We start from the raw sequence: 19,709 nt of genomic DNA, 5'->3' as shown, positions 1-19,709 counted from the left end.
CTCTAAGCAATGTCTTTTCCACATTCTACATTTCCAATGTGTTTGGCTGCTGAGAGATAAAATTTTTAGATCTTTCTTATATCTCTAGCTGAGAAGCAGACTGCGTAATGTTCAACAGGTCTTCAGAAGATGCTTAAAATTTCCTTATTCCATGGTGATTGTATGATAGTGTACATAACTGTTGTATCTATGTCCTTACAGGTCTGGAGTTTCTGAAATAATTTTATATGTTCTGCTGTATTGTATTTTTTAATGTAATGCTAAAAAAGAAATTAATTACATCTCTTTCTAGATTCCTAGTAGAGAGAAAAATATGAATCTTACAGTTTTATCTAGTGCAATTTGCTTTATTGCTGAATTCTGAATTTGCAAAATTATTTTATGGTGCAATAATGACGATTTCATTCACTGTGAAATTGATTAATTTTATTATTTCACTTGATTTAGCCCACAGTGTTTGGGTTTTGCTTTGTATATTCTATAGAATACTCCCCTTTTTGCAGGTGGGAGTCTATTGTCTATGGCTGCAGTAAGTACTGTGTTTACAGTTGCTTGGGAATCAGAGGTGAGACTATATAAATAAGCTATACATTGTGACATTTGTAAAACAACAGTAACAGAGCTCTGATTGACAATAATATACAGTATGTTTTATTGGATCTACATTATACTGATACTCAGATTAGTTTGGCAGTTTCTGTACCAGTATAGGCATGGCAGTGTTCTCAGTAATATCACTGATTCAGTAAGCTGTGTTTGGAATGAAGCTTATACATATGAGAATTTTCTTCAGAAAAATGGTATTCAGTAATCTTAGTTTGCTAGCAGTAATGGTATTCATAACTGGATAAAAGCCATTTTAGAAAGTTTTCAGTAAGGTTGTTTTCCAGATCTGATCTTTCAGATTGATGATTGTGAAATATGTTTGTAATTGTACAGATCCTCATTTTGTGGTCTACCAGCTCAAGGTAAAGATATTCACCTCCTCTTCAGGACCCACAAGACGTGAAGACAAGTACATGTACTTTGAATTCCCTCAGCCATTGCCCGTGTGTGGAGATATCAAGGTGGAATTCTTCCATAAACAAAACAAGATGTTGAAAAAGGTTTGCTTTTTAATCTGAGTAATGCTTGCTTGTTATGTTTTGCTAGTTCTAAATATGTTCACATTATGTGTCTTTTCTGCTACATTCTACTAAAATGATATGAATATGAGTCGTATCAATGCATCAGGATTTTATGTGAAAGGGGGAAATACCATCTACAGTAATTACTTTGTGTGGTAACTTAAATGCTATGGGAAACCAATGCAGATGTGACTGTTCTGCCTTCTACACCCATGAATTTCTGAATCAGAGAGGCAAAACAGTTACATTCTGTGGTGTTAACCATTTTGTATTGCTGTATTGACAGAGGGATGGAGCACTTATATTTACAACATTCCTGAACATTGGCCATGCTACCTGATAACCTAGATGGCACCAGTTTCTCTTATTCTAGATTTAAACTGACCTTATAAAAGCATTCTTAATTTGTTTGACCTCAAGAAGGTAAAGTAGTTCTGTTCCATGACTTGTTTTTTTAAGTTGGACCTTTGCCCTTGCTTTATAGCTGAACAGGATAAATGCGTGAACCATTGAGGTTGCTGCCATTATGTCTTGATTGGATCATACCATCCATGTTATAACCCCTGGCATATATCTTTACTTTTTTACTTGGGTCCAGTTTCTGTCAGTTCATTGTGTTCTACTGTTGACTGAAATCCTGTTGCTTAGTGTAAACCAAGTTGTAACTTTCAGTCTGTTTCTTGCTGATAAACAAAGCTTCCCCAAAGCACACACACCAAGCCAGCATGTGTTTATGTGTGCATGCACAACCACACCCATGAGAATCACAACAGGAATAGTTTGTTTATTAGGGAGTATTGGGCAAGACGTTACTGTTTGGTTTACACTGAGCAACAGGATTTTGAACACAAGAGTGAGAGATGGGATTGCAGGATTAAAGCCTAAAGGTAAGCGGTTGAATCCAGACATGTACTATTGGAATTCTGCTTGTGCAATTGAACTTTAGTGTCTCTTCTTTCTCCTCTGTTGCTGCATCGTGTCTGCCTTTCCCCAAAGCAACCACTGTAAGTTTAATGGCCTTTTGGTATGACTGGTATTCAGGAGCTGCAGCAACAGAAGGGGAATTAGCAGACATGCCCCTCAGTCATTCAGCAGGCCCTCTGGACTCTAGCTATAAGGGTATATGTTGCAATGTTATCTTCAGTGACTCTTTCTGTAAGTGTTTCTATGTGAGAACTTACTCAACAATCTTATATATAGGAAGCCAAACAAAATGGGTTGTGTCAAGGAAGACTGATGAAATGATGCCGGTTGTTCATCCTTGTTACTGAGAGTGTTTTGAGAGATAGCACTTAAATGTCTTCAGGACAGCCTCAGCCGATATATACCTAGATTTCTAGACTATACTTAATTGAACTTTTTAAATATATAGACAACTCTTGTCTGTGGTACTAAATCAAGAATGAGAAAAATGTGGCCCTTTTATTATTAAATATCACTTTTAAAAAGAGCTTTTTCAGTGGCTACACCAAGGCTGTGGAAGTACCTTCCAAGGAAAGTTAGACTACTGTTCTACATTTTCATTTGGAGAGGCCTTTGGCCACCAATTGACTAATGAGAAAGGGCCTTTCAATGGGGAGTTCTGTATTTATTTTGCATTGTGTTTCTTAGTGATATTTTTTAGACCATAGTAATTCAGTATTTGTTTTAATGTGGTAATGTATTAATAGTAGTCTGAAAGTTAATTTTATTGTAGTTTTTTTTTGCCTAAAATTCCATGTTATAAGCAGCTGGGTCTTGTTAAAGAAAAATATATAATATAATATAATATAAAATCTCTAGCCATTTGGGTGAAGTGTTGGGGATAGCAGTCCTGTCAACATTTGGAGGGTTGCATTAGCTCCCTGCTTTCTTCACTAGGTGGAAGAGGCATGGATTTTAATTGTGTTGTTGGTTTTTTTGATTACTACAAAGTCTTTTTTTTTTTAAATTGTGATACTGTGGACAGGCTCCACTACAAGTTCAGTGAGATTTGTATTCTAGTAAGTTATACTCCTAATCTTAGTAACCTTTTATTTCTTATGTCAGAATGTCCCCTTCCACTGTAGTGTAACTTTGACTCCTTTTGGGTGAGCATGGGAAAATATGCATTGTCATTAAATACAATGAGGTGTGCAGGAATTGAAAATAACTCTTTGGAATAGAGACTACCATCTTTAATACTTTATATTTTAAAATCAACAATTCTGTTTTGTTTTTAAAGTAAAGCGAATCCAGTGACTAAATCTATGTCCTTTCAAGATTAGCCTTTTAATAGGATGTTCCCATTTAATGGTTCTGACATTAATAGCCCTGCTTAGGTCTTGAAAACTCAAGGCTTGTGATTCCTTTATTGAGTCACCTCATGTTTGCTCTTCTTTTCCTGTTGTCTTAACACTTGCCCAGGCTTACACTTCTCCCTTCAGCAATGCTCAGGTTAGGGGCACTGCCCCCCAAAAAACATAACTACAAAGCATAAACAGTTGATTCACATACAAAGCAAACAGTTGTGTTTCAGGGTTCTCTTCCATTGTGTTAACAATCCTTTCCATATGTTACCATGTGTAACAAGCATTAAACATCCTTATGATCTCTAGAGGCTGAATTAGAAATGTTTGTGGACAAGAAAAGCATTTCAACACCTTAGGTGTTGAACTCATGAGTATGAATTCTCAGTGGCGAGGCACAATGTTTGTTTTTAAAAATTTGGCGTATAACCAAAACTGTGCTGCTCAGACCTGTGCAACATGGTTTTAGCCATACAGTAATGAGAAATACTATAGGATGTATGATCTTGACCTTGGTCCCCATTAATATATCATTTTACTGAAGAAACTTTTCTAGTTCCTTTATAGCTGCCCTTCTGCAGCTTAGTCGTCTTCTGATTTATTAGCTGCAGTCTCCATCTTAATTGATGATTGTGCCGTGGTATAGAAAATTATTAATTTTGATTTATTCATTGTCTGTATTGAAGTTATGTAATCCTTCTCTAGTTATGATTTTATTCTCTTAAAGAATAAAATCCTGCTTTTGTAGGTTTTTTAACCTTCACCAGTAGTCAGTTCCAGTCCTTGCTACTTTCTGACAGTAATATTGTGCCATTTGTGTACCTTTAATTATTTATATTTCTTCTATGAATTTTTACTCTTTCAGTCTTTTGCTAGGTTGGCTGCAGCCTATATTTACAATAAATAAATTATAAGCTTCACATAATTCTATGAGTTGTTCTCCTGCCTTCTACGTCCAGTTTTGCAATAGTGTTTAGTTCTATTTTGTTACCTCATTTTGCATTCCATTCACCCATCATTAAAAGTACATGCTGTTTGTCTGTGTGATCTATTTCCTCCTGGACATTTGCATTAAAGCAGGCTTGTCCAACCTGCAGCCCGAGGGCCGCATGCGGCCCAGGTTGGCTCATAATGCGGCCGAGTGCAATTTTTTATTTTAAAAGAAATTCCAAAGTTTCAAGTTACACTGCCGGCGCTTGCGGCCGGAATGCGGCTGGAGCATGTCACAATGGTAGGGGTGAGAGGGAAGGAAGGAAGGAGTGGGAGGGGAGGGGAAAGGGGGGCTGCGTGACTGCATTGTGCCATCCCCGTCAATAGGTGGACCCCCTCTCGGCCCCATAAAGCTACCGGAGTCGAAGCTGGCAGCCTCTGCTGTCTGAGATTGCAGCTGCTGGTAAGCACACTTGGAGCAGGGCTGCGAAGGATGGCTAGGGCTGCCCTCCCATGCGGCCCAAACCAAATGTACGTGCAGCCCAAACCAAATTTTCATCTTCTAATGTGGCCCAGGGAAGGTGAAAGGTTGGACACCCCTGCATTAAGGCTTTCATTTTCTTTTCCTTTAGCTTAAGCAGTTGAAGGTTAGACTGGAGTGATGGTTGTTGATAAACCTTCTGTGAAATCTGATTAATATTATTTAGTCATAGCTACTGGTGCTTTGCTTTTACACAGTTTTTCCTGACATAGTCAATTTCAAAATAAAGTACTATGTGATTATCTGACTGAGAATGGCCTATTCCAATATAATTCAAGTATTACTATGTTTAAAGATTTTATTTCCTGTTATAGTTGACCTTACTTCAAATTCCATGTTCTACTTACAAGCATTGCGTGGAAGGACATCAATTATTATTTGTGAAGGAGCTGGTAATTTGTAGATTCTGGGGGAATTTGTAATACAGTTTTGGGGCATGATTTTTCTGCCTGAAGTTGTCTATTTGGTTTTGAATTCTTATGTTGCCCCTGCTCATAATGATTGGAGGGGAACATTCAAAGGGACTGTAATTTTGTCCACAAAATTTCCCTCATTTATAATTATACAACAATTATTCCTGACTCAAATTAACTGTGATTTTATGCTTTGTAACTTTTGCCTAAGTTTACAATGGTGCCTCGCTTAGCGATGTTAATTCGTTCCGCAAAAATCGCTGCAGAACAAAAACGTCGCTATGCGATATTAAAAAGCCCATATAAATGCATTGAAACCCCTTCAATGCATTCCTATGGGCTTAAAACTCACCGTTGAGCGAAGATTCTCCATAGCGCCACCATTTTCGGTTCCTCTAAAGCAAGGAATCCGTCCCTAAACACAGCGGGTGGCCATGTTTTTTCCCCAGCGGCCATTTTGAAACGGCCGATCAGCTGTGCGAAAATGGGGGCTTTGCGATGATTGCTTCCCTGCGATCATCGCAAAGCGAAAATACCCCATAGAGAACATTGCAAAGTGATCGCTTTTGCGATCGCAAAAATAGCATTGCTAAGCGATTTCGTCGCTAAACGGAGCGATCGCTAAGCAAGGCACCACTGTATATTGAAAGGTAAAGGTAAAGGTTCCCCTTGAAAAATGTCCAGTCGTGTCCGACTCTAGGGGGCAGTGCTCATCCCCGTTTCCAAGCCGTAGAGCCAGCGTTTGCCCGTAGACAGTTTTCCGTGGTCACATGGCCAGTGCGACTAGACACGGAATGCTGTTGCCTTCCCACCATGGTGATATCTATTTATCTGCTTGTATTTGCATGCTTTTCAAACTGCTAGATTGGCAGGAGGTGGGACAAGTGACAGGAGCTCACTCCATTGCGTGGATTCGATCTTATGACTGCTGGGTCTTCCGACCTTGCAGCACAGATCCCTTTTATATTGAAAAGAACAGCTGTTAATATGCTAAATCAAAAAAATGGGGTGTATTGTTTGCTGTGCTTTTAGATACCTTGGTGATGATCTCAATCAAAACTTACTAGAAATCAGTATTGTAGAGGATGAAATTATTCCATTTGTACTTTAATATGTACTTTAATAATTATGAGCAAGCAAGTTCATCTGTGAGGTAGTGTTTCATTCTACAAAAGAAAGCAATAGTAGAACATGTTAGTGATAACCACTAATATTATCTATAGATCATATATAGTAAACCAAGAAAAGATGCATTCCATATCTGTCATCTTTCAGTTCTTTACAATATTATTCTTATACTTCTCATTGCCCTTTTCACCTAGTTTTTCATTTTTGTACAGCTACCTGTATCAGTGCAAGCAGAGTCATAGCTTCAAACTTTTGATGATCTTACCTGAAAATGTTACTTATTATAGAATAACTTCTAGATGTTGGAGATATTGCAACAGCTGGATACAAAATTGTTCAGTTGCATTTTCCATCTATATTTGCTTTTGGTGATAAGACATCTGGACTAGCAATGATGTCACTTTGTCACAACATTCATTGGAGATCCTTATATTGGTGGCATCTTCTCTGACTCAGCATTTTTCTTCTGGAATAGAGCCTATCTAATACAGTATCTGCCTGTTTGTTCCTGTAGAGTTGGGCACAAATAGTTTTCACACAAAATGCTCCAATGCAGCAGCATCTGCAGCAGCAGATGGTACTATATTCAGTCTGAGTTCAGCAGAAGCCCTTAAAACATTTTCATCCAATTGCTGGAAAACCTTCCAGCGCAAAAGTAGTTTCATAACAAGCAAAGATATATAAACTTGGTAGTGCTACTATCCTCTCTGCCCCTTAAAAGTATAATAAACAGATTCAGGGAATTTGCTCAAATTGCAGTGTTGAGGAGAAGAGGCCTTATAACTAGAAGTAAAAAAGGATTAGCCAGGGCAGTATGTGAAGCTTTTCCAACAAATATAAATTGGTCTAAGTTTGGGATGGTAAGCAAAAGGAAGATGACATTTTTTTCTCCTGGAATTGCCAATATCGTAACTTAATGTATGGAATTGTGCAGATGCTCAGTTGCTTACTTTTGAACTTTCTACTGTAGGTCCCATAAAAAACTATCCACATTTTTGTTCTGGGAAACTCTTCCTCTGTACCTCTGTTGTAGGACTAACTTGCTTTTGGAAGTAATAAAGGGTTTTATTTTGTTCTACTAAAACTCGCTCTGTGCCTGTTTTTGCGATCCCCACCAGCAAACCTGGCTTTAGGGCCTCTTCTCCAGCAAAAACAATGTAGGATGTTTGTCGGAGTTGATGGGAAGGGACATCCAGGTTTCACCTGGGGAAACCATCAGTTATATGAAGTAGCATTCTAATATCATCTGTATCTCATATGTTTCTTGGTGGAGCTAGTGAATCAGTGACACGTTTGCTCCCCATGCTGCAGTCACATGTGCTGTTGTTGCATGCAAACATTTTAAAAATCTTTTCAGCTTTTGTAAGTTATTGTTAAGTATATATTGATGAAAATAATTCATCTGCAGAGTAATTTATTTTCAGTTTTAAAAAAACTGGATTTATTGCAAGTAATGTAATCTCTTGAGGGGGATCCTACTCCAAATCTGCTCCTGTCCTTCCCTTAAAGAAATAAAACTGCTTTTCCTGCATGTAATCTTGTAGAAGGCCATGTTCAGAGTTCCTAACTAATTTTAATTAAGACTGTTCCAGAGGTGTCAGTTATGAAGAAGCATTGCTGGGAGATTTTCCTTCACCTATTGTACTTGACATCTTAACAATTGCTCACCCAATCCAATCCTGCATCAAACTGTACAGCATAAATTCTGATAAATCTGAGGCATGAATATTTGCTGTACAATTATAAATGAGGGACTTTCTGTTGACTTTCCAGGAATGCTTGTGGTCATATTGTGTGTTGTTCTCCTGCCCTCTAACACTATTGTGGCCATAATGATTGTGAACTATGCCTCATCATGCTTACTTGCATAAAGAAGACAAGCTATAAAACCCTAATCTCTTTTATTGCTTAGTTGCTATATGAGAAGAGTTTGAATTTTCTCCACTCAACTCCCCTTCCTTCTATCTCCAAAACCCTTCATTTTCTTCCATATACCTGCTCATTTATCTGGTTGCTTCTGCTCCAGCAAGGACAGTAGGATGTTATCCATTTTCTTTTCTCTCTTCCCCCAGAAGCAAGGGAAGTTTGATATGGCAATAATCTGGCTGCAGAAATCTCAGGAAATGCAGTTTTCCTTGGAGTTGTCTTGCAGGGGAAAGTATTGGTGGGATCAGACCTTATCCGGAATTGGTCTGAGTGATGGGCCTCCCCCTAGTTTCACACCGGACCAGTTTGCAGCATTTTAAAAATCGAAAGTGGAGGCCATTCGCCGGGACCTTTCTCCTTTTTAGAATACAGTGAGTCGAACAGAGATGTCCAGCGCTCCGTCTTGCCCGGTGATTTTTAACTCCTTTCAGCCGGTTACACCTGACTCTGTGGCCAGGGCGCTTGACCGCTGTCGTGCCACCACCTCCTCCTTGGACCCTTGCCCGCCCTGGCTAATCAAAGCAGCCAGGCCTTCAACAACGGAATGGGCCACTGTAATAATTAATGAGTCTTTCCTTGAGGGCAGGTTTCCTTCTGCCCTCAAGGACACACTCATTAGGCCCATTAGGAAGAAACCTAGTTTGGCGGCGGACGAAATTGGCAACTATAGGCCCGTCGCCAATGTTTCTTAAGCAAGGTGGTAGAGAGGGTGGTGGCTGATCAGCTTCAGGCGCTCTTGGATGAAACAGAAGCCCTGGATCCATTTCAGTCGGGCTTCAGGCTGCGCCACGGTACAGAAATGGCATTGGTTGCCCTGTGTGATGACCTATTGAGGGAGGCCGACAGGGGCAAAGTGTCTCTGCTGGTCCTCCTCGATATCTCAGCGGCCTTTGATACCATTGACCACGGTATCCTACTGGGGAGGCTCTCTGAGTTGGGAGTAGGTGGCCTGGCATTGGCCTGGCTCCGTTCCTTCTTGGAGGACCGTCCCCAGAGAGTGCAGCTTGGGGAGAGTGTCTCGGCCCCATGGAGCCTCAATTGTGGGGTTCCACAGGGGTCGATTATCTCCCCAATGCTGTTCAACATCTATATGAGGCCGCTGGGTGGGGTCATCAGGGGGTGTGGAGCCTTGTGTCATCAGTACGCTGATGACACTCAGCTCTACATCTCCTTTTTTCCAACTGCAGGAGATGCCGTTCTATCCCTTCAGCGCTGCCTGGAGACTGTGCTGCAATGGATGCAGGAGAACGGGCTAAGGCTGAACCCGGACAAGACGGAGGTACTGAGGGTGGGTGCCCCCACAGTTGGGGATCTGGGAAGCTCCCTCTCTTTTGGGGGGGGGTGATTCTGCCCACCAGGGATGGGGTCCGCAGCTTGGGGATCCATCTGGACCCGGCGCTTACTATGGAATTCCAGGTGGCGTCGGTGGTCTTTACTGCCTTTTTACACTTCAGGCGGATAGCCCAGCTGCGGCCCTACCTTGATGTTGGGGCCCTCACTACCTTGGTGCATGCACTCGTAATCTCAAGATTAGGCTACTGTAATGCGCTCTACGTGGGGCTACCTTTGAGGCTGCTGCAGAAACTACAGGTGGTGCAGAATGCGGCAGCCAGATTACTTAGTGGAGTGAAAAAATTCCAACATATCTCACCCACTCTGGCCGCACTGCACTGGCTGCCCATCCTTTTCCGCATCGACTTCAAAGTGATGATGCTCACGTACAAAGCCCTAAACGATTTAGGGCCTCGATACTTGGCGGAACGCCTACTCCCACCAAGATCTACCCGTGTCACTCGTGCGAGCCAGGAGGTGAGGCTGAGGAGCCTAACGCCGAGGGAGGCCCGGAAGGAGAAGACAAGAAATTGGGCCTTCTTGGCTGTGGCTCCTCGCCTCTGGAACAACTTACCTCCTGAGATTCGTGTGGCCCCCTCGCTGGGTATCTTCAAGAATCAATTAAAAACATGGCTGTTTAGGCAGGCCTTTCCATCAGATAATCCCTGACGCCCCTGACACCCTCCCCTCTCTTATCGTTCCTTTTGCTTTGCGTAATGTTGTATTATTAATAATTGTTTATATATTAATTTTATTGTAGTATTTTGTTGTTAGCCGCCTAGAGTGGTCCTGACCCGACCAGATAGGCGGGATATAAATAAATAAATAAATAAATAAATAAATAAATAAATAAATAAATAAATAAATAAATAAATAAATAAATATATCACAATGACACTAGGACAGGTCTCCAAACCTTTCACACAGAGAGCCACATAATATATTTTTGATATTTTCAAGGGCTGAAGGAACATGCACGTGCGCTCCAGCCCACCCGCCCATGTGCACACGAACAGGCTGGATAAAAAGGCCAGGCAGGCCAGATGTGGCCCACGGGCTGTACTTTGGAATCCCCTGCTTTAGAAGAATCACAGACCACAAATTGACTTGTAATTACAGCTCACATAGTAAAGCCTTAGTCCTAGAAAGTAGGAACACCAGAGTTCTTCTCATCCTCGAAACACTGGCATTTGTTTTGGGGAGGGGGTCTTTGGGCAAATTCATACATATGTGGGAATAGTTTTGTGCAAATTGCACAACTGTGGAAGACTAGTAGCTGCCGCCTTGCTGTAAGAACTTTTTAGGAGCATTGGATTGTTCGCTTGGATCTTTTTGATTTGATAGCTAGTCCTTTTTTGCTTACTTGTTTGTGTAAGCTTAGCTTCACAAAAGGGAAAGACACCTGTTTGCACAGAGAGGTTTTATTCAAAATGCGGAACTTCTCTGCCTGAAAAAGAAGGGAAGACACACTTGTCTCATTTTTGTGCTGGAAGTGTTTCCAGCAATAAGAAAAGCAGTGACTTTTTTGCGTTCGTACAATGGTCAGTTAAGGGTACAGTTTGTTCCTAGTTCATGCTGTTCAGACAGATCAGGATTTGGGGTATAAAGGTGGTGTATGTGTAGATGTACATTCAGATGAGGCTCCTGGAAGTTGTAATACACAAAACAAGCACATGGTCTGCCATGACTGTGTTTAGGATGAACTTTTGTTTGCACAACTATTGTTTCAGGCATAAAATACTTCCACATATCTGAGAAGAGGGCTGTGCATAGAGTTTATGTACTCCTTTATTGACTACAGGTCTGCTTGACCTTCTCCATTTGATCTTAAAGTATAAAAGAGAGTAGAAACCGTTCAAAAATGAAATGGTTACAAACATACTTTCATAATTATATTAGTCACCAATATACTTTCACCAGAAACATGGAGCAAACATGGCAGTGTAGTTTCACTTACTTGGTAGGAGCAGAAGAAAACATAGGAAAAAGCAATCGAACCTTTTTCCACTGCAAAACGTCTCACATCAGTTCCCATTTCTGTTTACATGATTGTTGAGCTAATTTTTCAGTTATTACTTAACAATGTACTGTACTGTATATGAACTGTCCTTTGTATGTTAAAGCAAATTCTGTTTTGTCTTCAGGACAAAATGTTTCATTTCTGGGTAAATACATTCTTCATACCAGGACTGGAAGAAAATTCTGAGAAAATAGAGAATGGCAGTCTTCTTGGAGATCAGGAACTTGATGGAATTCTCAGTACAGAGCGTTCAGATAATGACAAGGAATATCTAATACTTACACTAACAAAAAATGATTTGGACAAAGCAAATAAAGACAAGGCAAATCGTTACTTTTCTCCAAACTTCAAGGTAAGTGTAGACAGAGGCATCAAATGATGTGTGTGTGATGACAAAGTATACATACAGTGCCTAATAGATTGGAGCTCGCTTTACTGTAACTCCAGAGTAAATGTTAGAAAAGCAAATAAGAACAAATAATGGAAAGATGTTCAGATTTCAAACTCTTTTCTTTTTGGTTCATTTTATATGTGATACCTACCAGAACACCGATTTGTGTTCTTTTTTAATATTACCAATATATATATACAGATGCAGCAGGAACATTAAAATTAGAAGAAGGTTGTCACTGATTTTGTCAGAATGCAACCTAAGTAGAATTCTTTTAAATGAAATATGAACTGTTGTAAGAAAGAAAAGAGGTCTTAGAATTTACCAACTTACAGTCATGCCTCGCTTTACGATTGCCTCGGTTTACATCGAAACCGCATTACGACGATCTTTTTGCGATCGCAATTGTGATTGCAAAATGATGGTCTGAATGGATTTTTTTCGCTTTGCGATGATTGGTTCCCTGCTTCGGGAACCGATTCTTCGCAAAACAACGATTTTAAAACAGCTGATCGACGGTTTCAAAATGGCCGCCGGGTAAACAAAATGGCTCTGCGCTGTTTTCTGGGATGGATTCCTCACTGCACAGGCACCGAAAATGGCCGCCCTATGGAGGATCTTCACTGGACGGTGAGTTTCCAGCCCTTTAGAACACATTAAACAGGTTTTAATGCGTTTCAGTGGGCTTTTTTCACATTACAACGTTTTCGTTATACAGCAATTTCGCTGGAACGAATTAATCTCGTAACCCGAGGCACCACTGTACTTACTGTTCTAGTTCACAAACACAGATGAATTAGAGTAGATAGGATTCAGATTCTAAATATATCAATTGGAAGAAGTGGAAAAGGCCAGAACTTCAGATAAAATGTGAGGAATCTAGGTATATGGAATTTGTATGAGCATGCATGTAGTATTTTATTTGTTTCTAGAAGAAATGAGAAGCTTCAGACCATAAAGCCTTTAGACATACTGATGCAAATGTGAAGGCCTTCATTTAATTATATAAGGAATATGCTTCTTGCGTGGCTTTCTGTGTACTTCTTAATTCTTACATTCTAGTATTTTATGTTTGTACTAAGTGCAAAACCCTGAGGAACTATTTCTCCTCATACGTGCCTTAAGATTTTCAAGGGAATCTTTTTTAGGAGCCTATGATACACTGTGAGAACATGAAAGGTAGTCTTTTGTGGCACTGGCAATGTGACTGGTGCAGACATTAAATTCTTTTTGGCACTAGGTCAATTGTTTGTCCAGATGTTTGGAACTGGCTTCTGAAGTTGAAGATGAGGTGTCTATTTCATGTATCTCCTATAGATTTTTATGGTGATTTATTATGTTTTTCTCATTTTGTAAACTAGAAGATGAATTCTGTGAATATGTTAAATGAATGGACTAAATGAGGGCCATATGAAGACCAAAAGTAGTATCAGATTTCCTCTGGACATACCAGCTGTGAAAGCCTGTCTTTTGTTCTCTGAAGAGATAAGTACTGATTCCTATTGTGTCTCTTTTTTCTTTTTTTTAAAGGTGAAGCTATTTTTCACAAAAACAGTAGAAGAGCCATCAAACCCAGAGGCTAGCAGCTCGACTTCAGTAACACCGGATGTTAGTGATAATGAACCTGATCATTATAGGTATTCTGACACCACTGACTCTGATCCAGAGAATGAACCTTTTGATGAAGATCAACATACACAGATTACAAAAGTCTGAATATTTTTTTTATTTGGGAAAATACACCACAAAGAGTAAAACTTGAATAAACTGAATTATGGACCTTTTGGAATGGCAGTAGGACACTGTGTCACAGTTATCAGTTGTAGGAACAGTTCTTTTCCTGACCAATCTCATTTTGCTCTTTGAAGCCATTAGGCTTGACACTTGTCCCGTTGAAAAAGGTTACGTAGCTATGTTATGTATATACCTTTTTGTGTCAAGAGGACATTCAGATTTCAATTAGGAAAACACAAAGATGGCACTTTCCCATTTGATTCCGGTTTTCTAAAAGTGGAGACAGATCTAATGTGTATACGTAGGAATCTTCCTTTTGTGTTCTGTCACCAACAGAAGTTCCTGTAAAGCTCTTTCTAATACACAGGTTCACATCCTGCCCCTTTCTTTGCACTTTTGTGGCAGATAAGTCTATGGTTGGTTCAGAGAATTAATGGGTTTTACTGCATTCAAGTACATGTACTATGAATAGGAGAGTGGGAAGAGAAGCTCAGAAAGGAATGTCTTGTGTTGGACCCGGGACTGTGTTCCATTTCCATCTTACTTACATGCACCTCTTTAGCATGCTACAGTAATAAATCCTGGACATTTGAGGAATTGCCACTGTCACTGCTTGTTTGTGCATTTTATTTTTTAAAAGCATAATGGTGCTAGAAAAGGCAGCTAGAGGGAGTGGTTCCGTATTAGGGGTACAGGAATGAACCTTCCACAACATCACTGAAGATCTACAAATGAAGGGATATTAAAAAAGTGGTTACATGTGAAATTCATTAACGATGACTTAACCATACAAATGTGGAGGCTATCTTTCAGAAATGGGCTTACACAGTTGTTTGTGTGTTATGATTGCCATTCCCCAAGATGTGGATTATAAATGTCAGAATAATATTTTTTCTAAAAAAGAAAAGAAAAGAAAAAAACCTTGTCTTTCAAACACTTGGAATTGCTATTTTTAATTTTCATGGTGTAAAACCCCATTTGTTTATTGGCGTTGAATTGTTCATTATTGGTTATCCCACTTGAGTAAATGAATTTGGAATCCATTGTGCCCAGTCTACTTGCATTAATAACAAGGGTATAAATAGTAACTAGTCAAGGCAGACCTCAGGCTGAATACTGAACTAGGGGGCAGCATGCTCCATCAACATACATCAGTGAGTTTTTCTCCCTTTTCTAATCCCGTGTGTAGTTGCGTGCCTATAACTTCATATTGTTTTTAGTGGGACTTGCATGTAGCTGCACAGGAACATAGCTTTCAACCATTATGTAAACTTTTTGTCAAAGCTAATGTTCAAACTTTCCGCATTTGATCCAGTTCTATGATTTCCATACATGATTCACAAGAGGTGACTATTAAATTGCCTTTGGCTGTTCCCCTGTGATTTAACATTGAACCAGGTTTCTGTTTGACATTTTCAAAACCACATTAGCCATTTTTAAAAGTTTGTGCTTTAAAATATTTGGATGTTGACAGTGTTCAGTGTCTTGTACAGTTCTACTGTTAAACATGTGAGGACCAGATTGGAAATAGTTGAGTGGCCTTTTGCACTGTTGTTCTTCCTTTGGAATGTGAAGGTCTGAATGAGGGTTTGGATTTTGAATGTGCCAGTGGTTCTGAGAAGCCTAGCTTACGTTTTTATGGTATAGTCATTGGAAAAGGAAAACGGCATTATATATATATATTATATATATAATATATATTATGCATTACTCTCCTATACTTTATTTCTGCTACCATCCCCATAGAACACGGCAAGAATTACTATGACTGAAAGGTTTAAGTCCTAATTAAAACTTTATTTATGACAGTATTCATCATTAGCTTGAAAATGCATTCTTCTTAGGTAATTTTTTGAGTTTCTGGACTGTGTGCTTAAGTTCTTGGATGTGCAGCAGCTTACATGTCTAAAATTACTTGAAGGCATCACTTTGACAGGAGCTTACTCCTAGGCCCTGTGCCATCCCTAGTCATCTGTAGTCCCAGTTAAAATAGCCCATCACAGTAGTTAAAGGGCAGTTGTATAAAATAACATCAAGGTTCTATGCTGTGGCACAAGTTGTAAACTGAAGGGATGTTTACATGCAGCATCGATTGTTTTCAGCTTTAAGGGAAGAAAGAATAAAAGTTTAGGGTTCCAGTGTGTGCAGTTCCATGTTTAAATTCTAGCAAACGTGCAATATGTTAACGATGCCTGTGGTTGCCACAAAGTGCCTCGTTTACCTTTTTAAAATACTGTTAAAAATGTGTCGTGCATGCAGATGGAAGGGGGTGGAACTGTGCACTAAAAGGAGGCTTTAACTGCAGTGTTTGGTAGAGCTGCCTCTTTACTCCGCCAGTTCAAAATTCTCAGTCTGTTTTCATATAGAATATATATATATACTAAAAAAAATCTGTCTGTTAAGCAGCCTTATTCTGATTCAGCCTCTTCAGATACTATTGTGCTGTGCAACAGTGGCTCTGTGTGTAATGCTATGCACTGAGGATACACAAAACAAGAAAATGACATGTACAGGATAATGTCTCATTCAAATCAGATGTCCGTTTGTTATTGTGTTTAACAGCCCTTTATCTTAGTGTTAAAACTCCACTTAAAACTGATTAAAGTTTCATTCTTGTCACTGTGTTGGGTGTATTATTCTATAGCAGTATACGGAATAAATGGCTCATGTTTCTTTAAAATTATCGAAGACATGTGATTAGAATTGAGCACAATGTAAATGAAAATACAAAACATCAGATTTTTTTTCCTTTTAGAAAAAAACAAATTGGGGTTTTGACAGTTTTTTATTACTGTTTAGAGATGTAAGCATTTTTCCAGAATGATTACAGCACAATCAATTTTCCCAAGGGACTGTTGTAGGAAAATTATTGTGCATATTCCCCTGGTATTCTTGCATCTCCTCTTATATTAACTTGGCCATGCTGAGGTGTTTTTTTTTTCCTGGAGCATGTGAGTTGGCATAGTACATTAGTAGGTCTTAAGTTTTGCATATGAAGTTTCCTGTTAAATAAAATTAATTTTCCTTCACTTCTAAGAAACTTCAAGCATAAGGTTTACAAACTCATCTAAAACAAAAGACAGTTATATAAGGCAGCCACAGGAAAAAAAATCACCCCTTTCCATGGAAAAAAAAAGCAAATCTTGAAGAAAATCAAAATCAAAATCTCCCTGTCTCATCTCCCTGTTCCAGCTCCAGATGTGGGTGATCATGGAACGAAGGGAAGGCAATTAGCCTTTAGAGAAAGTGAGAAGAGTCAACAACAATGTCCAAAGCAAGGCAACGCCCTGAGAAATCTTTTTATTAACTTAGTGTGATTACATAGTACAGTATGTTGTGAGAATTCAGATAGGATACTAGTTACTTAATTGCCACTAGGATTGGCCAGATAAACCCTTTGATCTAGTGCTCTAACTCAGTCTAAGCAAAAGGGCAGAATGAGGAGTCACCCCGACCTGGTGGGAGCCGCTGCTCCTGCCAGGAGGGTTTGCACGTCACTGAAACAGAATGCAGCTAACAACCTTGGGCAGAAGTTTACCACATCTTATTTTCGGGAAAACACTATCTTTATACCTTAGTGTTTAAAATTGTACTCTTTGGCCTGTTTGTGAAATTTAAACATATAAATCCTTTGATGTGCACTACAAAAACTTTGGATATAAATCTTTTAGTGTATGTCCCAGGCAGGTGAAGTTTTCTGTACCATGTGCTACCTGTGGACATACATCTTAGGTTTTGTCATCTGAGAAGAAGGGAAAAATGGAAATAGAAACCACAATTTTTGAAATAAAAGAAAATGTGTTTTTTGGACAGAGAAGTCCTCCTTCTATGACTGACTCTGCAAAACTAAAAGAAAAAGGCAAGCTGTGAAGACTGAATCTATATGTTCCTCTTATGAAGATGGCAATGTCCGCTAGATGCAGAAATACTTCTTGGAATTTGAATTTTGTATATGTCTATAATATACACAACTGTTACCATGCTCTAACTCTATAAACTTTCTTGCATACAAAATATGGTGGTTTGCAGTTCCTAGCATTTTGAGTGAGTAAAATCTTGTCTAAAAAAGCATTTCACTCATTCCAAAGGGGATATTTATTTATTTATTTATTTATTTATTTATTTATTTATTTATTTATTTATTTATTTATTTATTTATTTATTTATTTATTTATTTATTTATTTATTGTTTCTTCCTCTGTTCTCCAATTTCTGATTTTCCCTTTGGGAAAAAATGAAAATGCATTCTTCAGACTGTGTGGAAAGTTTTTGGCTTTTTTCTAGGCCTTCCCATCAGTATTATGTTAAATTGTCTGCTGTGATTGATCATTCTTATATGTATATATCGAATATAGGATGTTCATGATAATACCACTATTAGTATACAAGTGCTGCACATCAGTTGGGTTCAATCTATTCTGTTTCCCCGAAAATAAGCCCTAACCTGAAAATAAACCCTAGTAGGATTTTTCAGGATGCTCGTAGTGTAAGCCCTACTCAAAAATAAGCCCTAGTTACATGAAACCCCGCCCTCCACCATTGTGCTGCAATCAGAAGATGACATGACTGTATTTGAATAAATGTAGATTGTTGAACATGAAAAAAAAGTCCCCTGAAAATAAGCCCTAATGTATTTTTGGAGCAAAAATTAATATAAGACCCTGCCTTATTTTTGGGGAAACAGGGTAGTAGCTTTCAATTTTTTTACCATTTCCAGAAATCAGTATTTCTATCAAGTAACCTATTCTTATGTGTAATATTCAAATGCTTCAATAAATTTTTGATGATGGATTTCTTATAAGTAGAGTACTTTAAAAGCTTTGCCATTTGGATCATCCAGAAAGGAGATAAACATTGTTTTTTGTGTAATTAGTCATTTTAACTTCTAAGACATTCTAAATAAGTTACTTGTATATTTTTCACTTATTTATTTTATTTTATTTAAAACAAACTATGTGAGTTGTATATGGTTCTACAGGTTTCTTTGTGCCAAATTCTTCATTTTATGTCTGAATTAACAATAGTATAGAGTTAAGGCCCCAAATATTCTCCAGCTATAGCCTTCCTAGGTTTATTTTGAAATGTGGGTTTTGCTGAGTTCTCATTTCAGGCATTCTCTATTTTGTGAGGTGTTGATGCAGATCATACTGGTTAGGTTAATTCTAAAGTTAACCTTAAATACAAGTATTTAAATGTGAATTTAACATGCCAGAAAGGAGAATGCATATGTATCATTAAAAATGTAACTTTTGCTGAAAAATAGATTCTGAGTTGCTACGTTATGAGAACTCCGTATGATCATGTTTTATATGACTTTCCAGATATGCCTTCTAGAAAAGCAGAGTGTTGCTGTTGTTGATAATAATAATAATAATAATAATAATAATAATAATAATAATAATAATAATAATAATAATAATAATAATAATAATAATAATAATAATAATAATAATAATAATAATAATTTGCTCATAAAGTGCCTTTGTGCCCTATAGGGGTGTGGAGGAGCAATTGCACCATATTCTAAGTGGCCCATAGCAACCTAGGGCTTCCATACCCTTGAAAAAATGATTTTTCTTTTCCACTAGAGATTACAAGTGGGCTTTTTCTTAGCTTTCTGAAAACATTTTTAAGTTAAATCCATTCTTTAGTTAACAATAACGTTTTTCAGCAATCTTTGTTCACCCCTGCTGTAATTTCAGTGGTGCCAAGGTTAATTTTTCACATTTTCCATCATTCCAGAGGCCACAAGCTCAAAGGATGGTGGTGACTAAAGGAGTGTGGGGCGAAAAAGAACAATTTCCATTTTAAAATTCTTTTTGCTTAATATAGTAGGTGCATAGGGCAAAGGGGTTACAATGCATTTTTGCTAATGAGTTTTGCCTTTAAAATTTTTTTAA

General features: G+C 38.4%; 1 protein-coding gene across 2 annotated transcripts in view; it reads left to right on the top strand.

Annotated features, from left to right (window-relative positions):
- The window catches only part of PTEN (phosphatase and tensin homolog), a 77,044-nt gene extending 60,616 nt beyond the window's left edge, over window positions 1–16,428 (top strand). For both annotated transcript variants that reach the window (XM_072995278.2, XM_072995279.2), the window contains 3 exons: window positions 940–1,106; window positions 11,809–12,036; window positions 13,606–16,428. In XM_072995278.2, coding sequence (XP_072851379.1) covers window positions 940–1,106; window positions 11,809–12,036; window positions 13,606–13,791 — 581 coding nt within the window. In that variant the 3' untranslated portion in view covers window positions 13,792–16,428. The remainder of the gene's footprint in view (window positions 1–939; window positions 1,107–11,808; window positions 12,037–13,605) is intronic.
- The last annotated feature ends 3,281 nt before the right edge of the window (window positions 16,429–19,709 follow it).

Source organism: Pogona vitticeps, chromosome 3 (assembly GCF_051106095.1).
Source record: "Pogona vitticeps strain Pit_001003342236 chromosome 3, PviZW2.1, whole genome shotgun sequence".
Lineage (NCBI taxonomy): Eukaryota > Metazoa > Chordata > Lepidosauria > Squamata > Agamidae > Pogona > Pogona vitticeps.
This window is presented reverse-complemented; position numbering and strand designations above follow the sequence as displayed.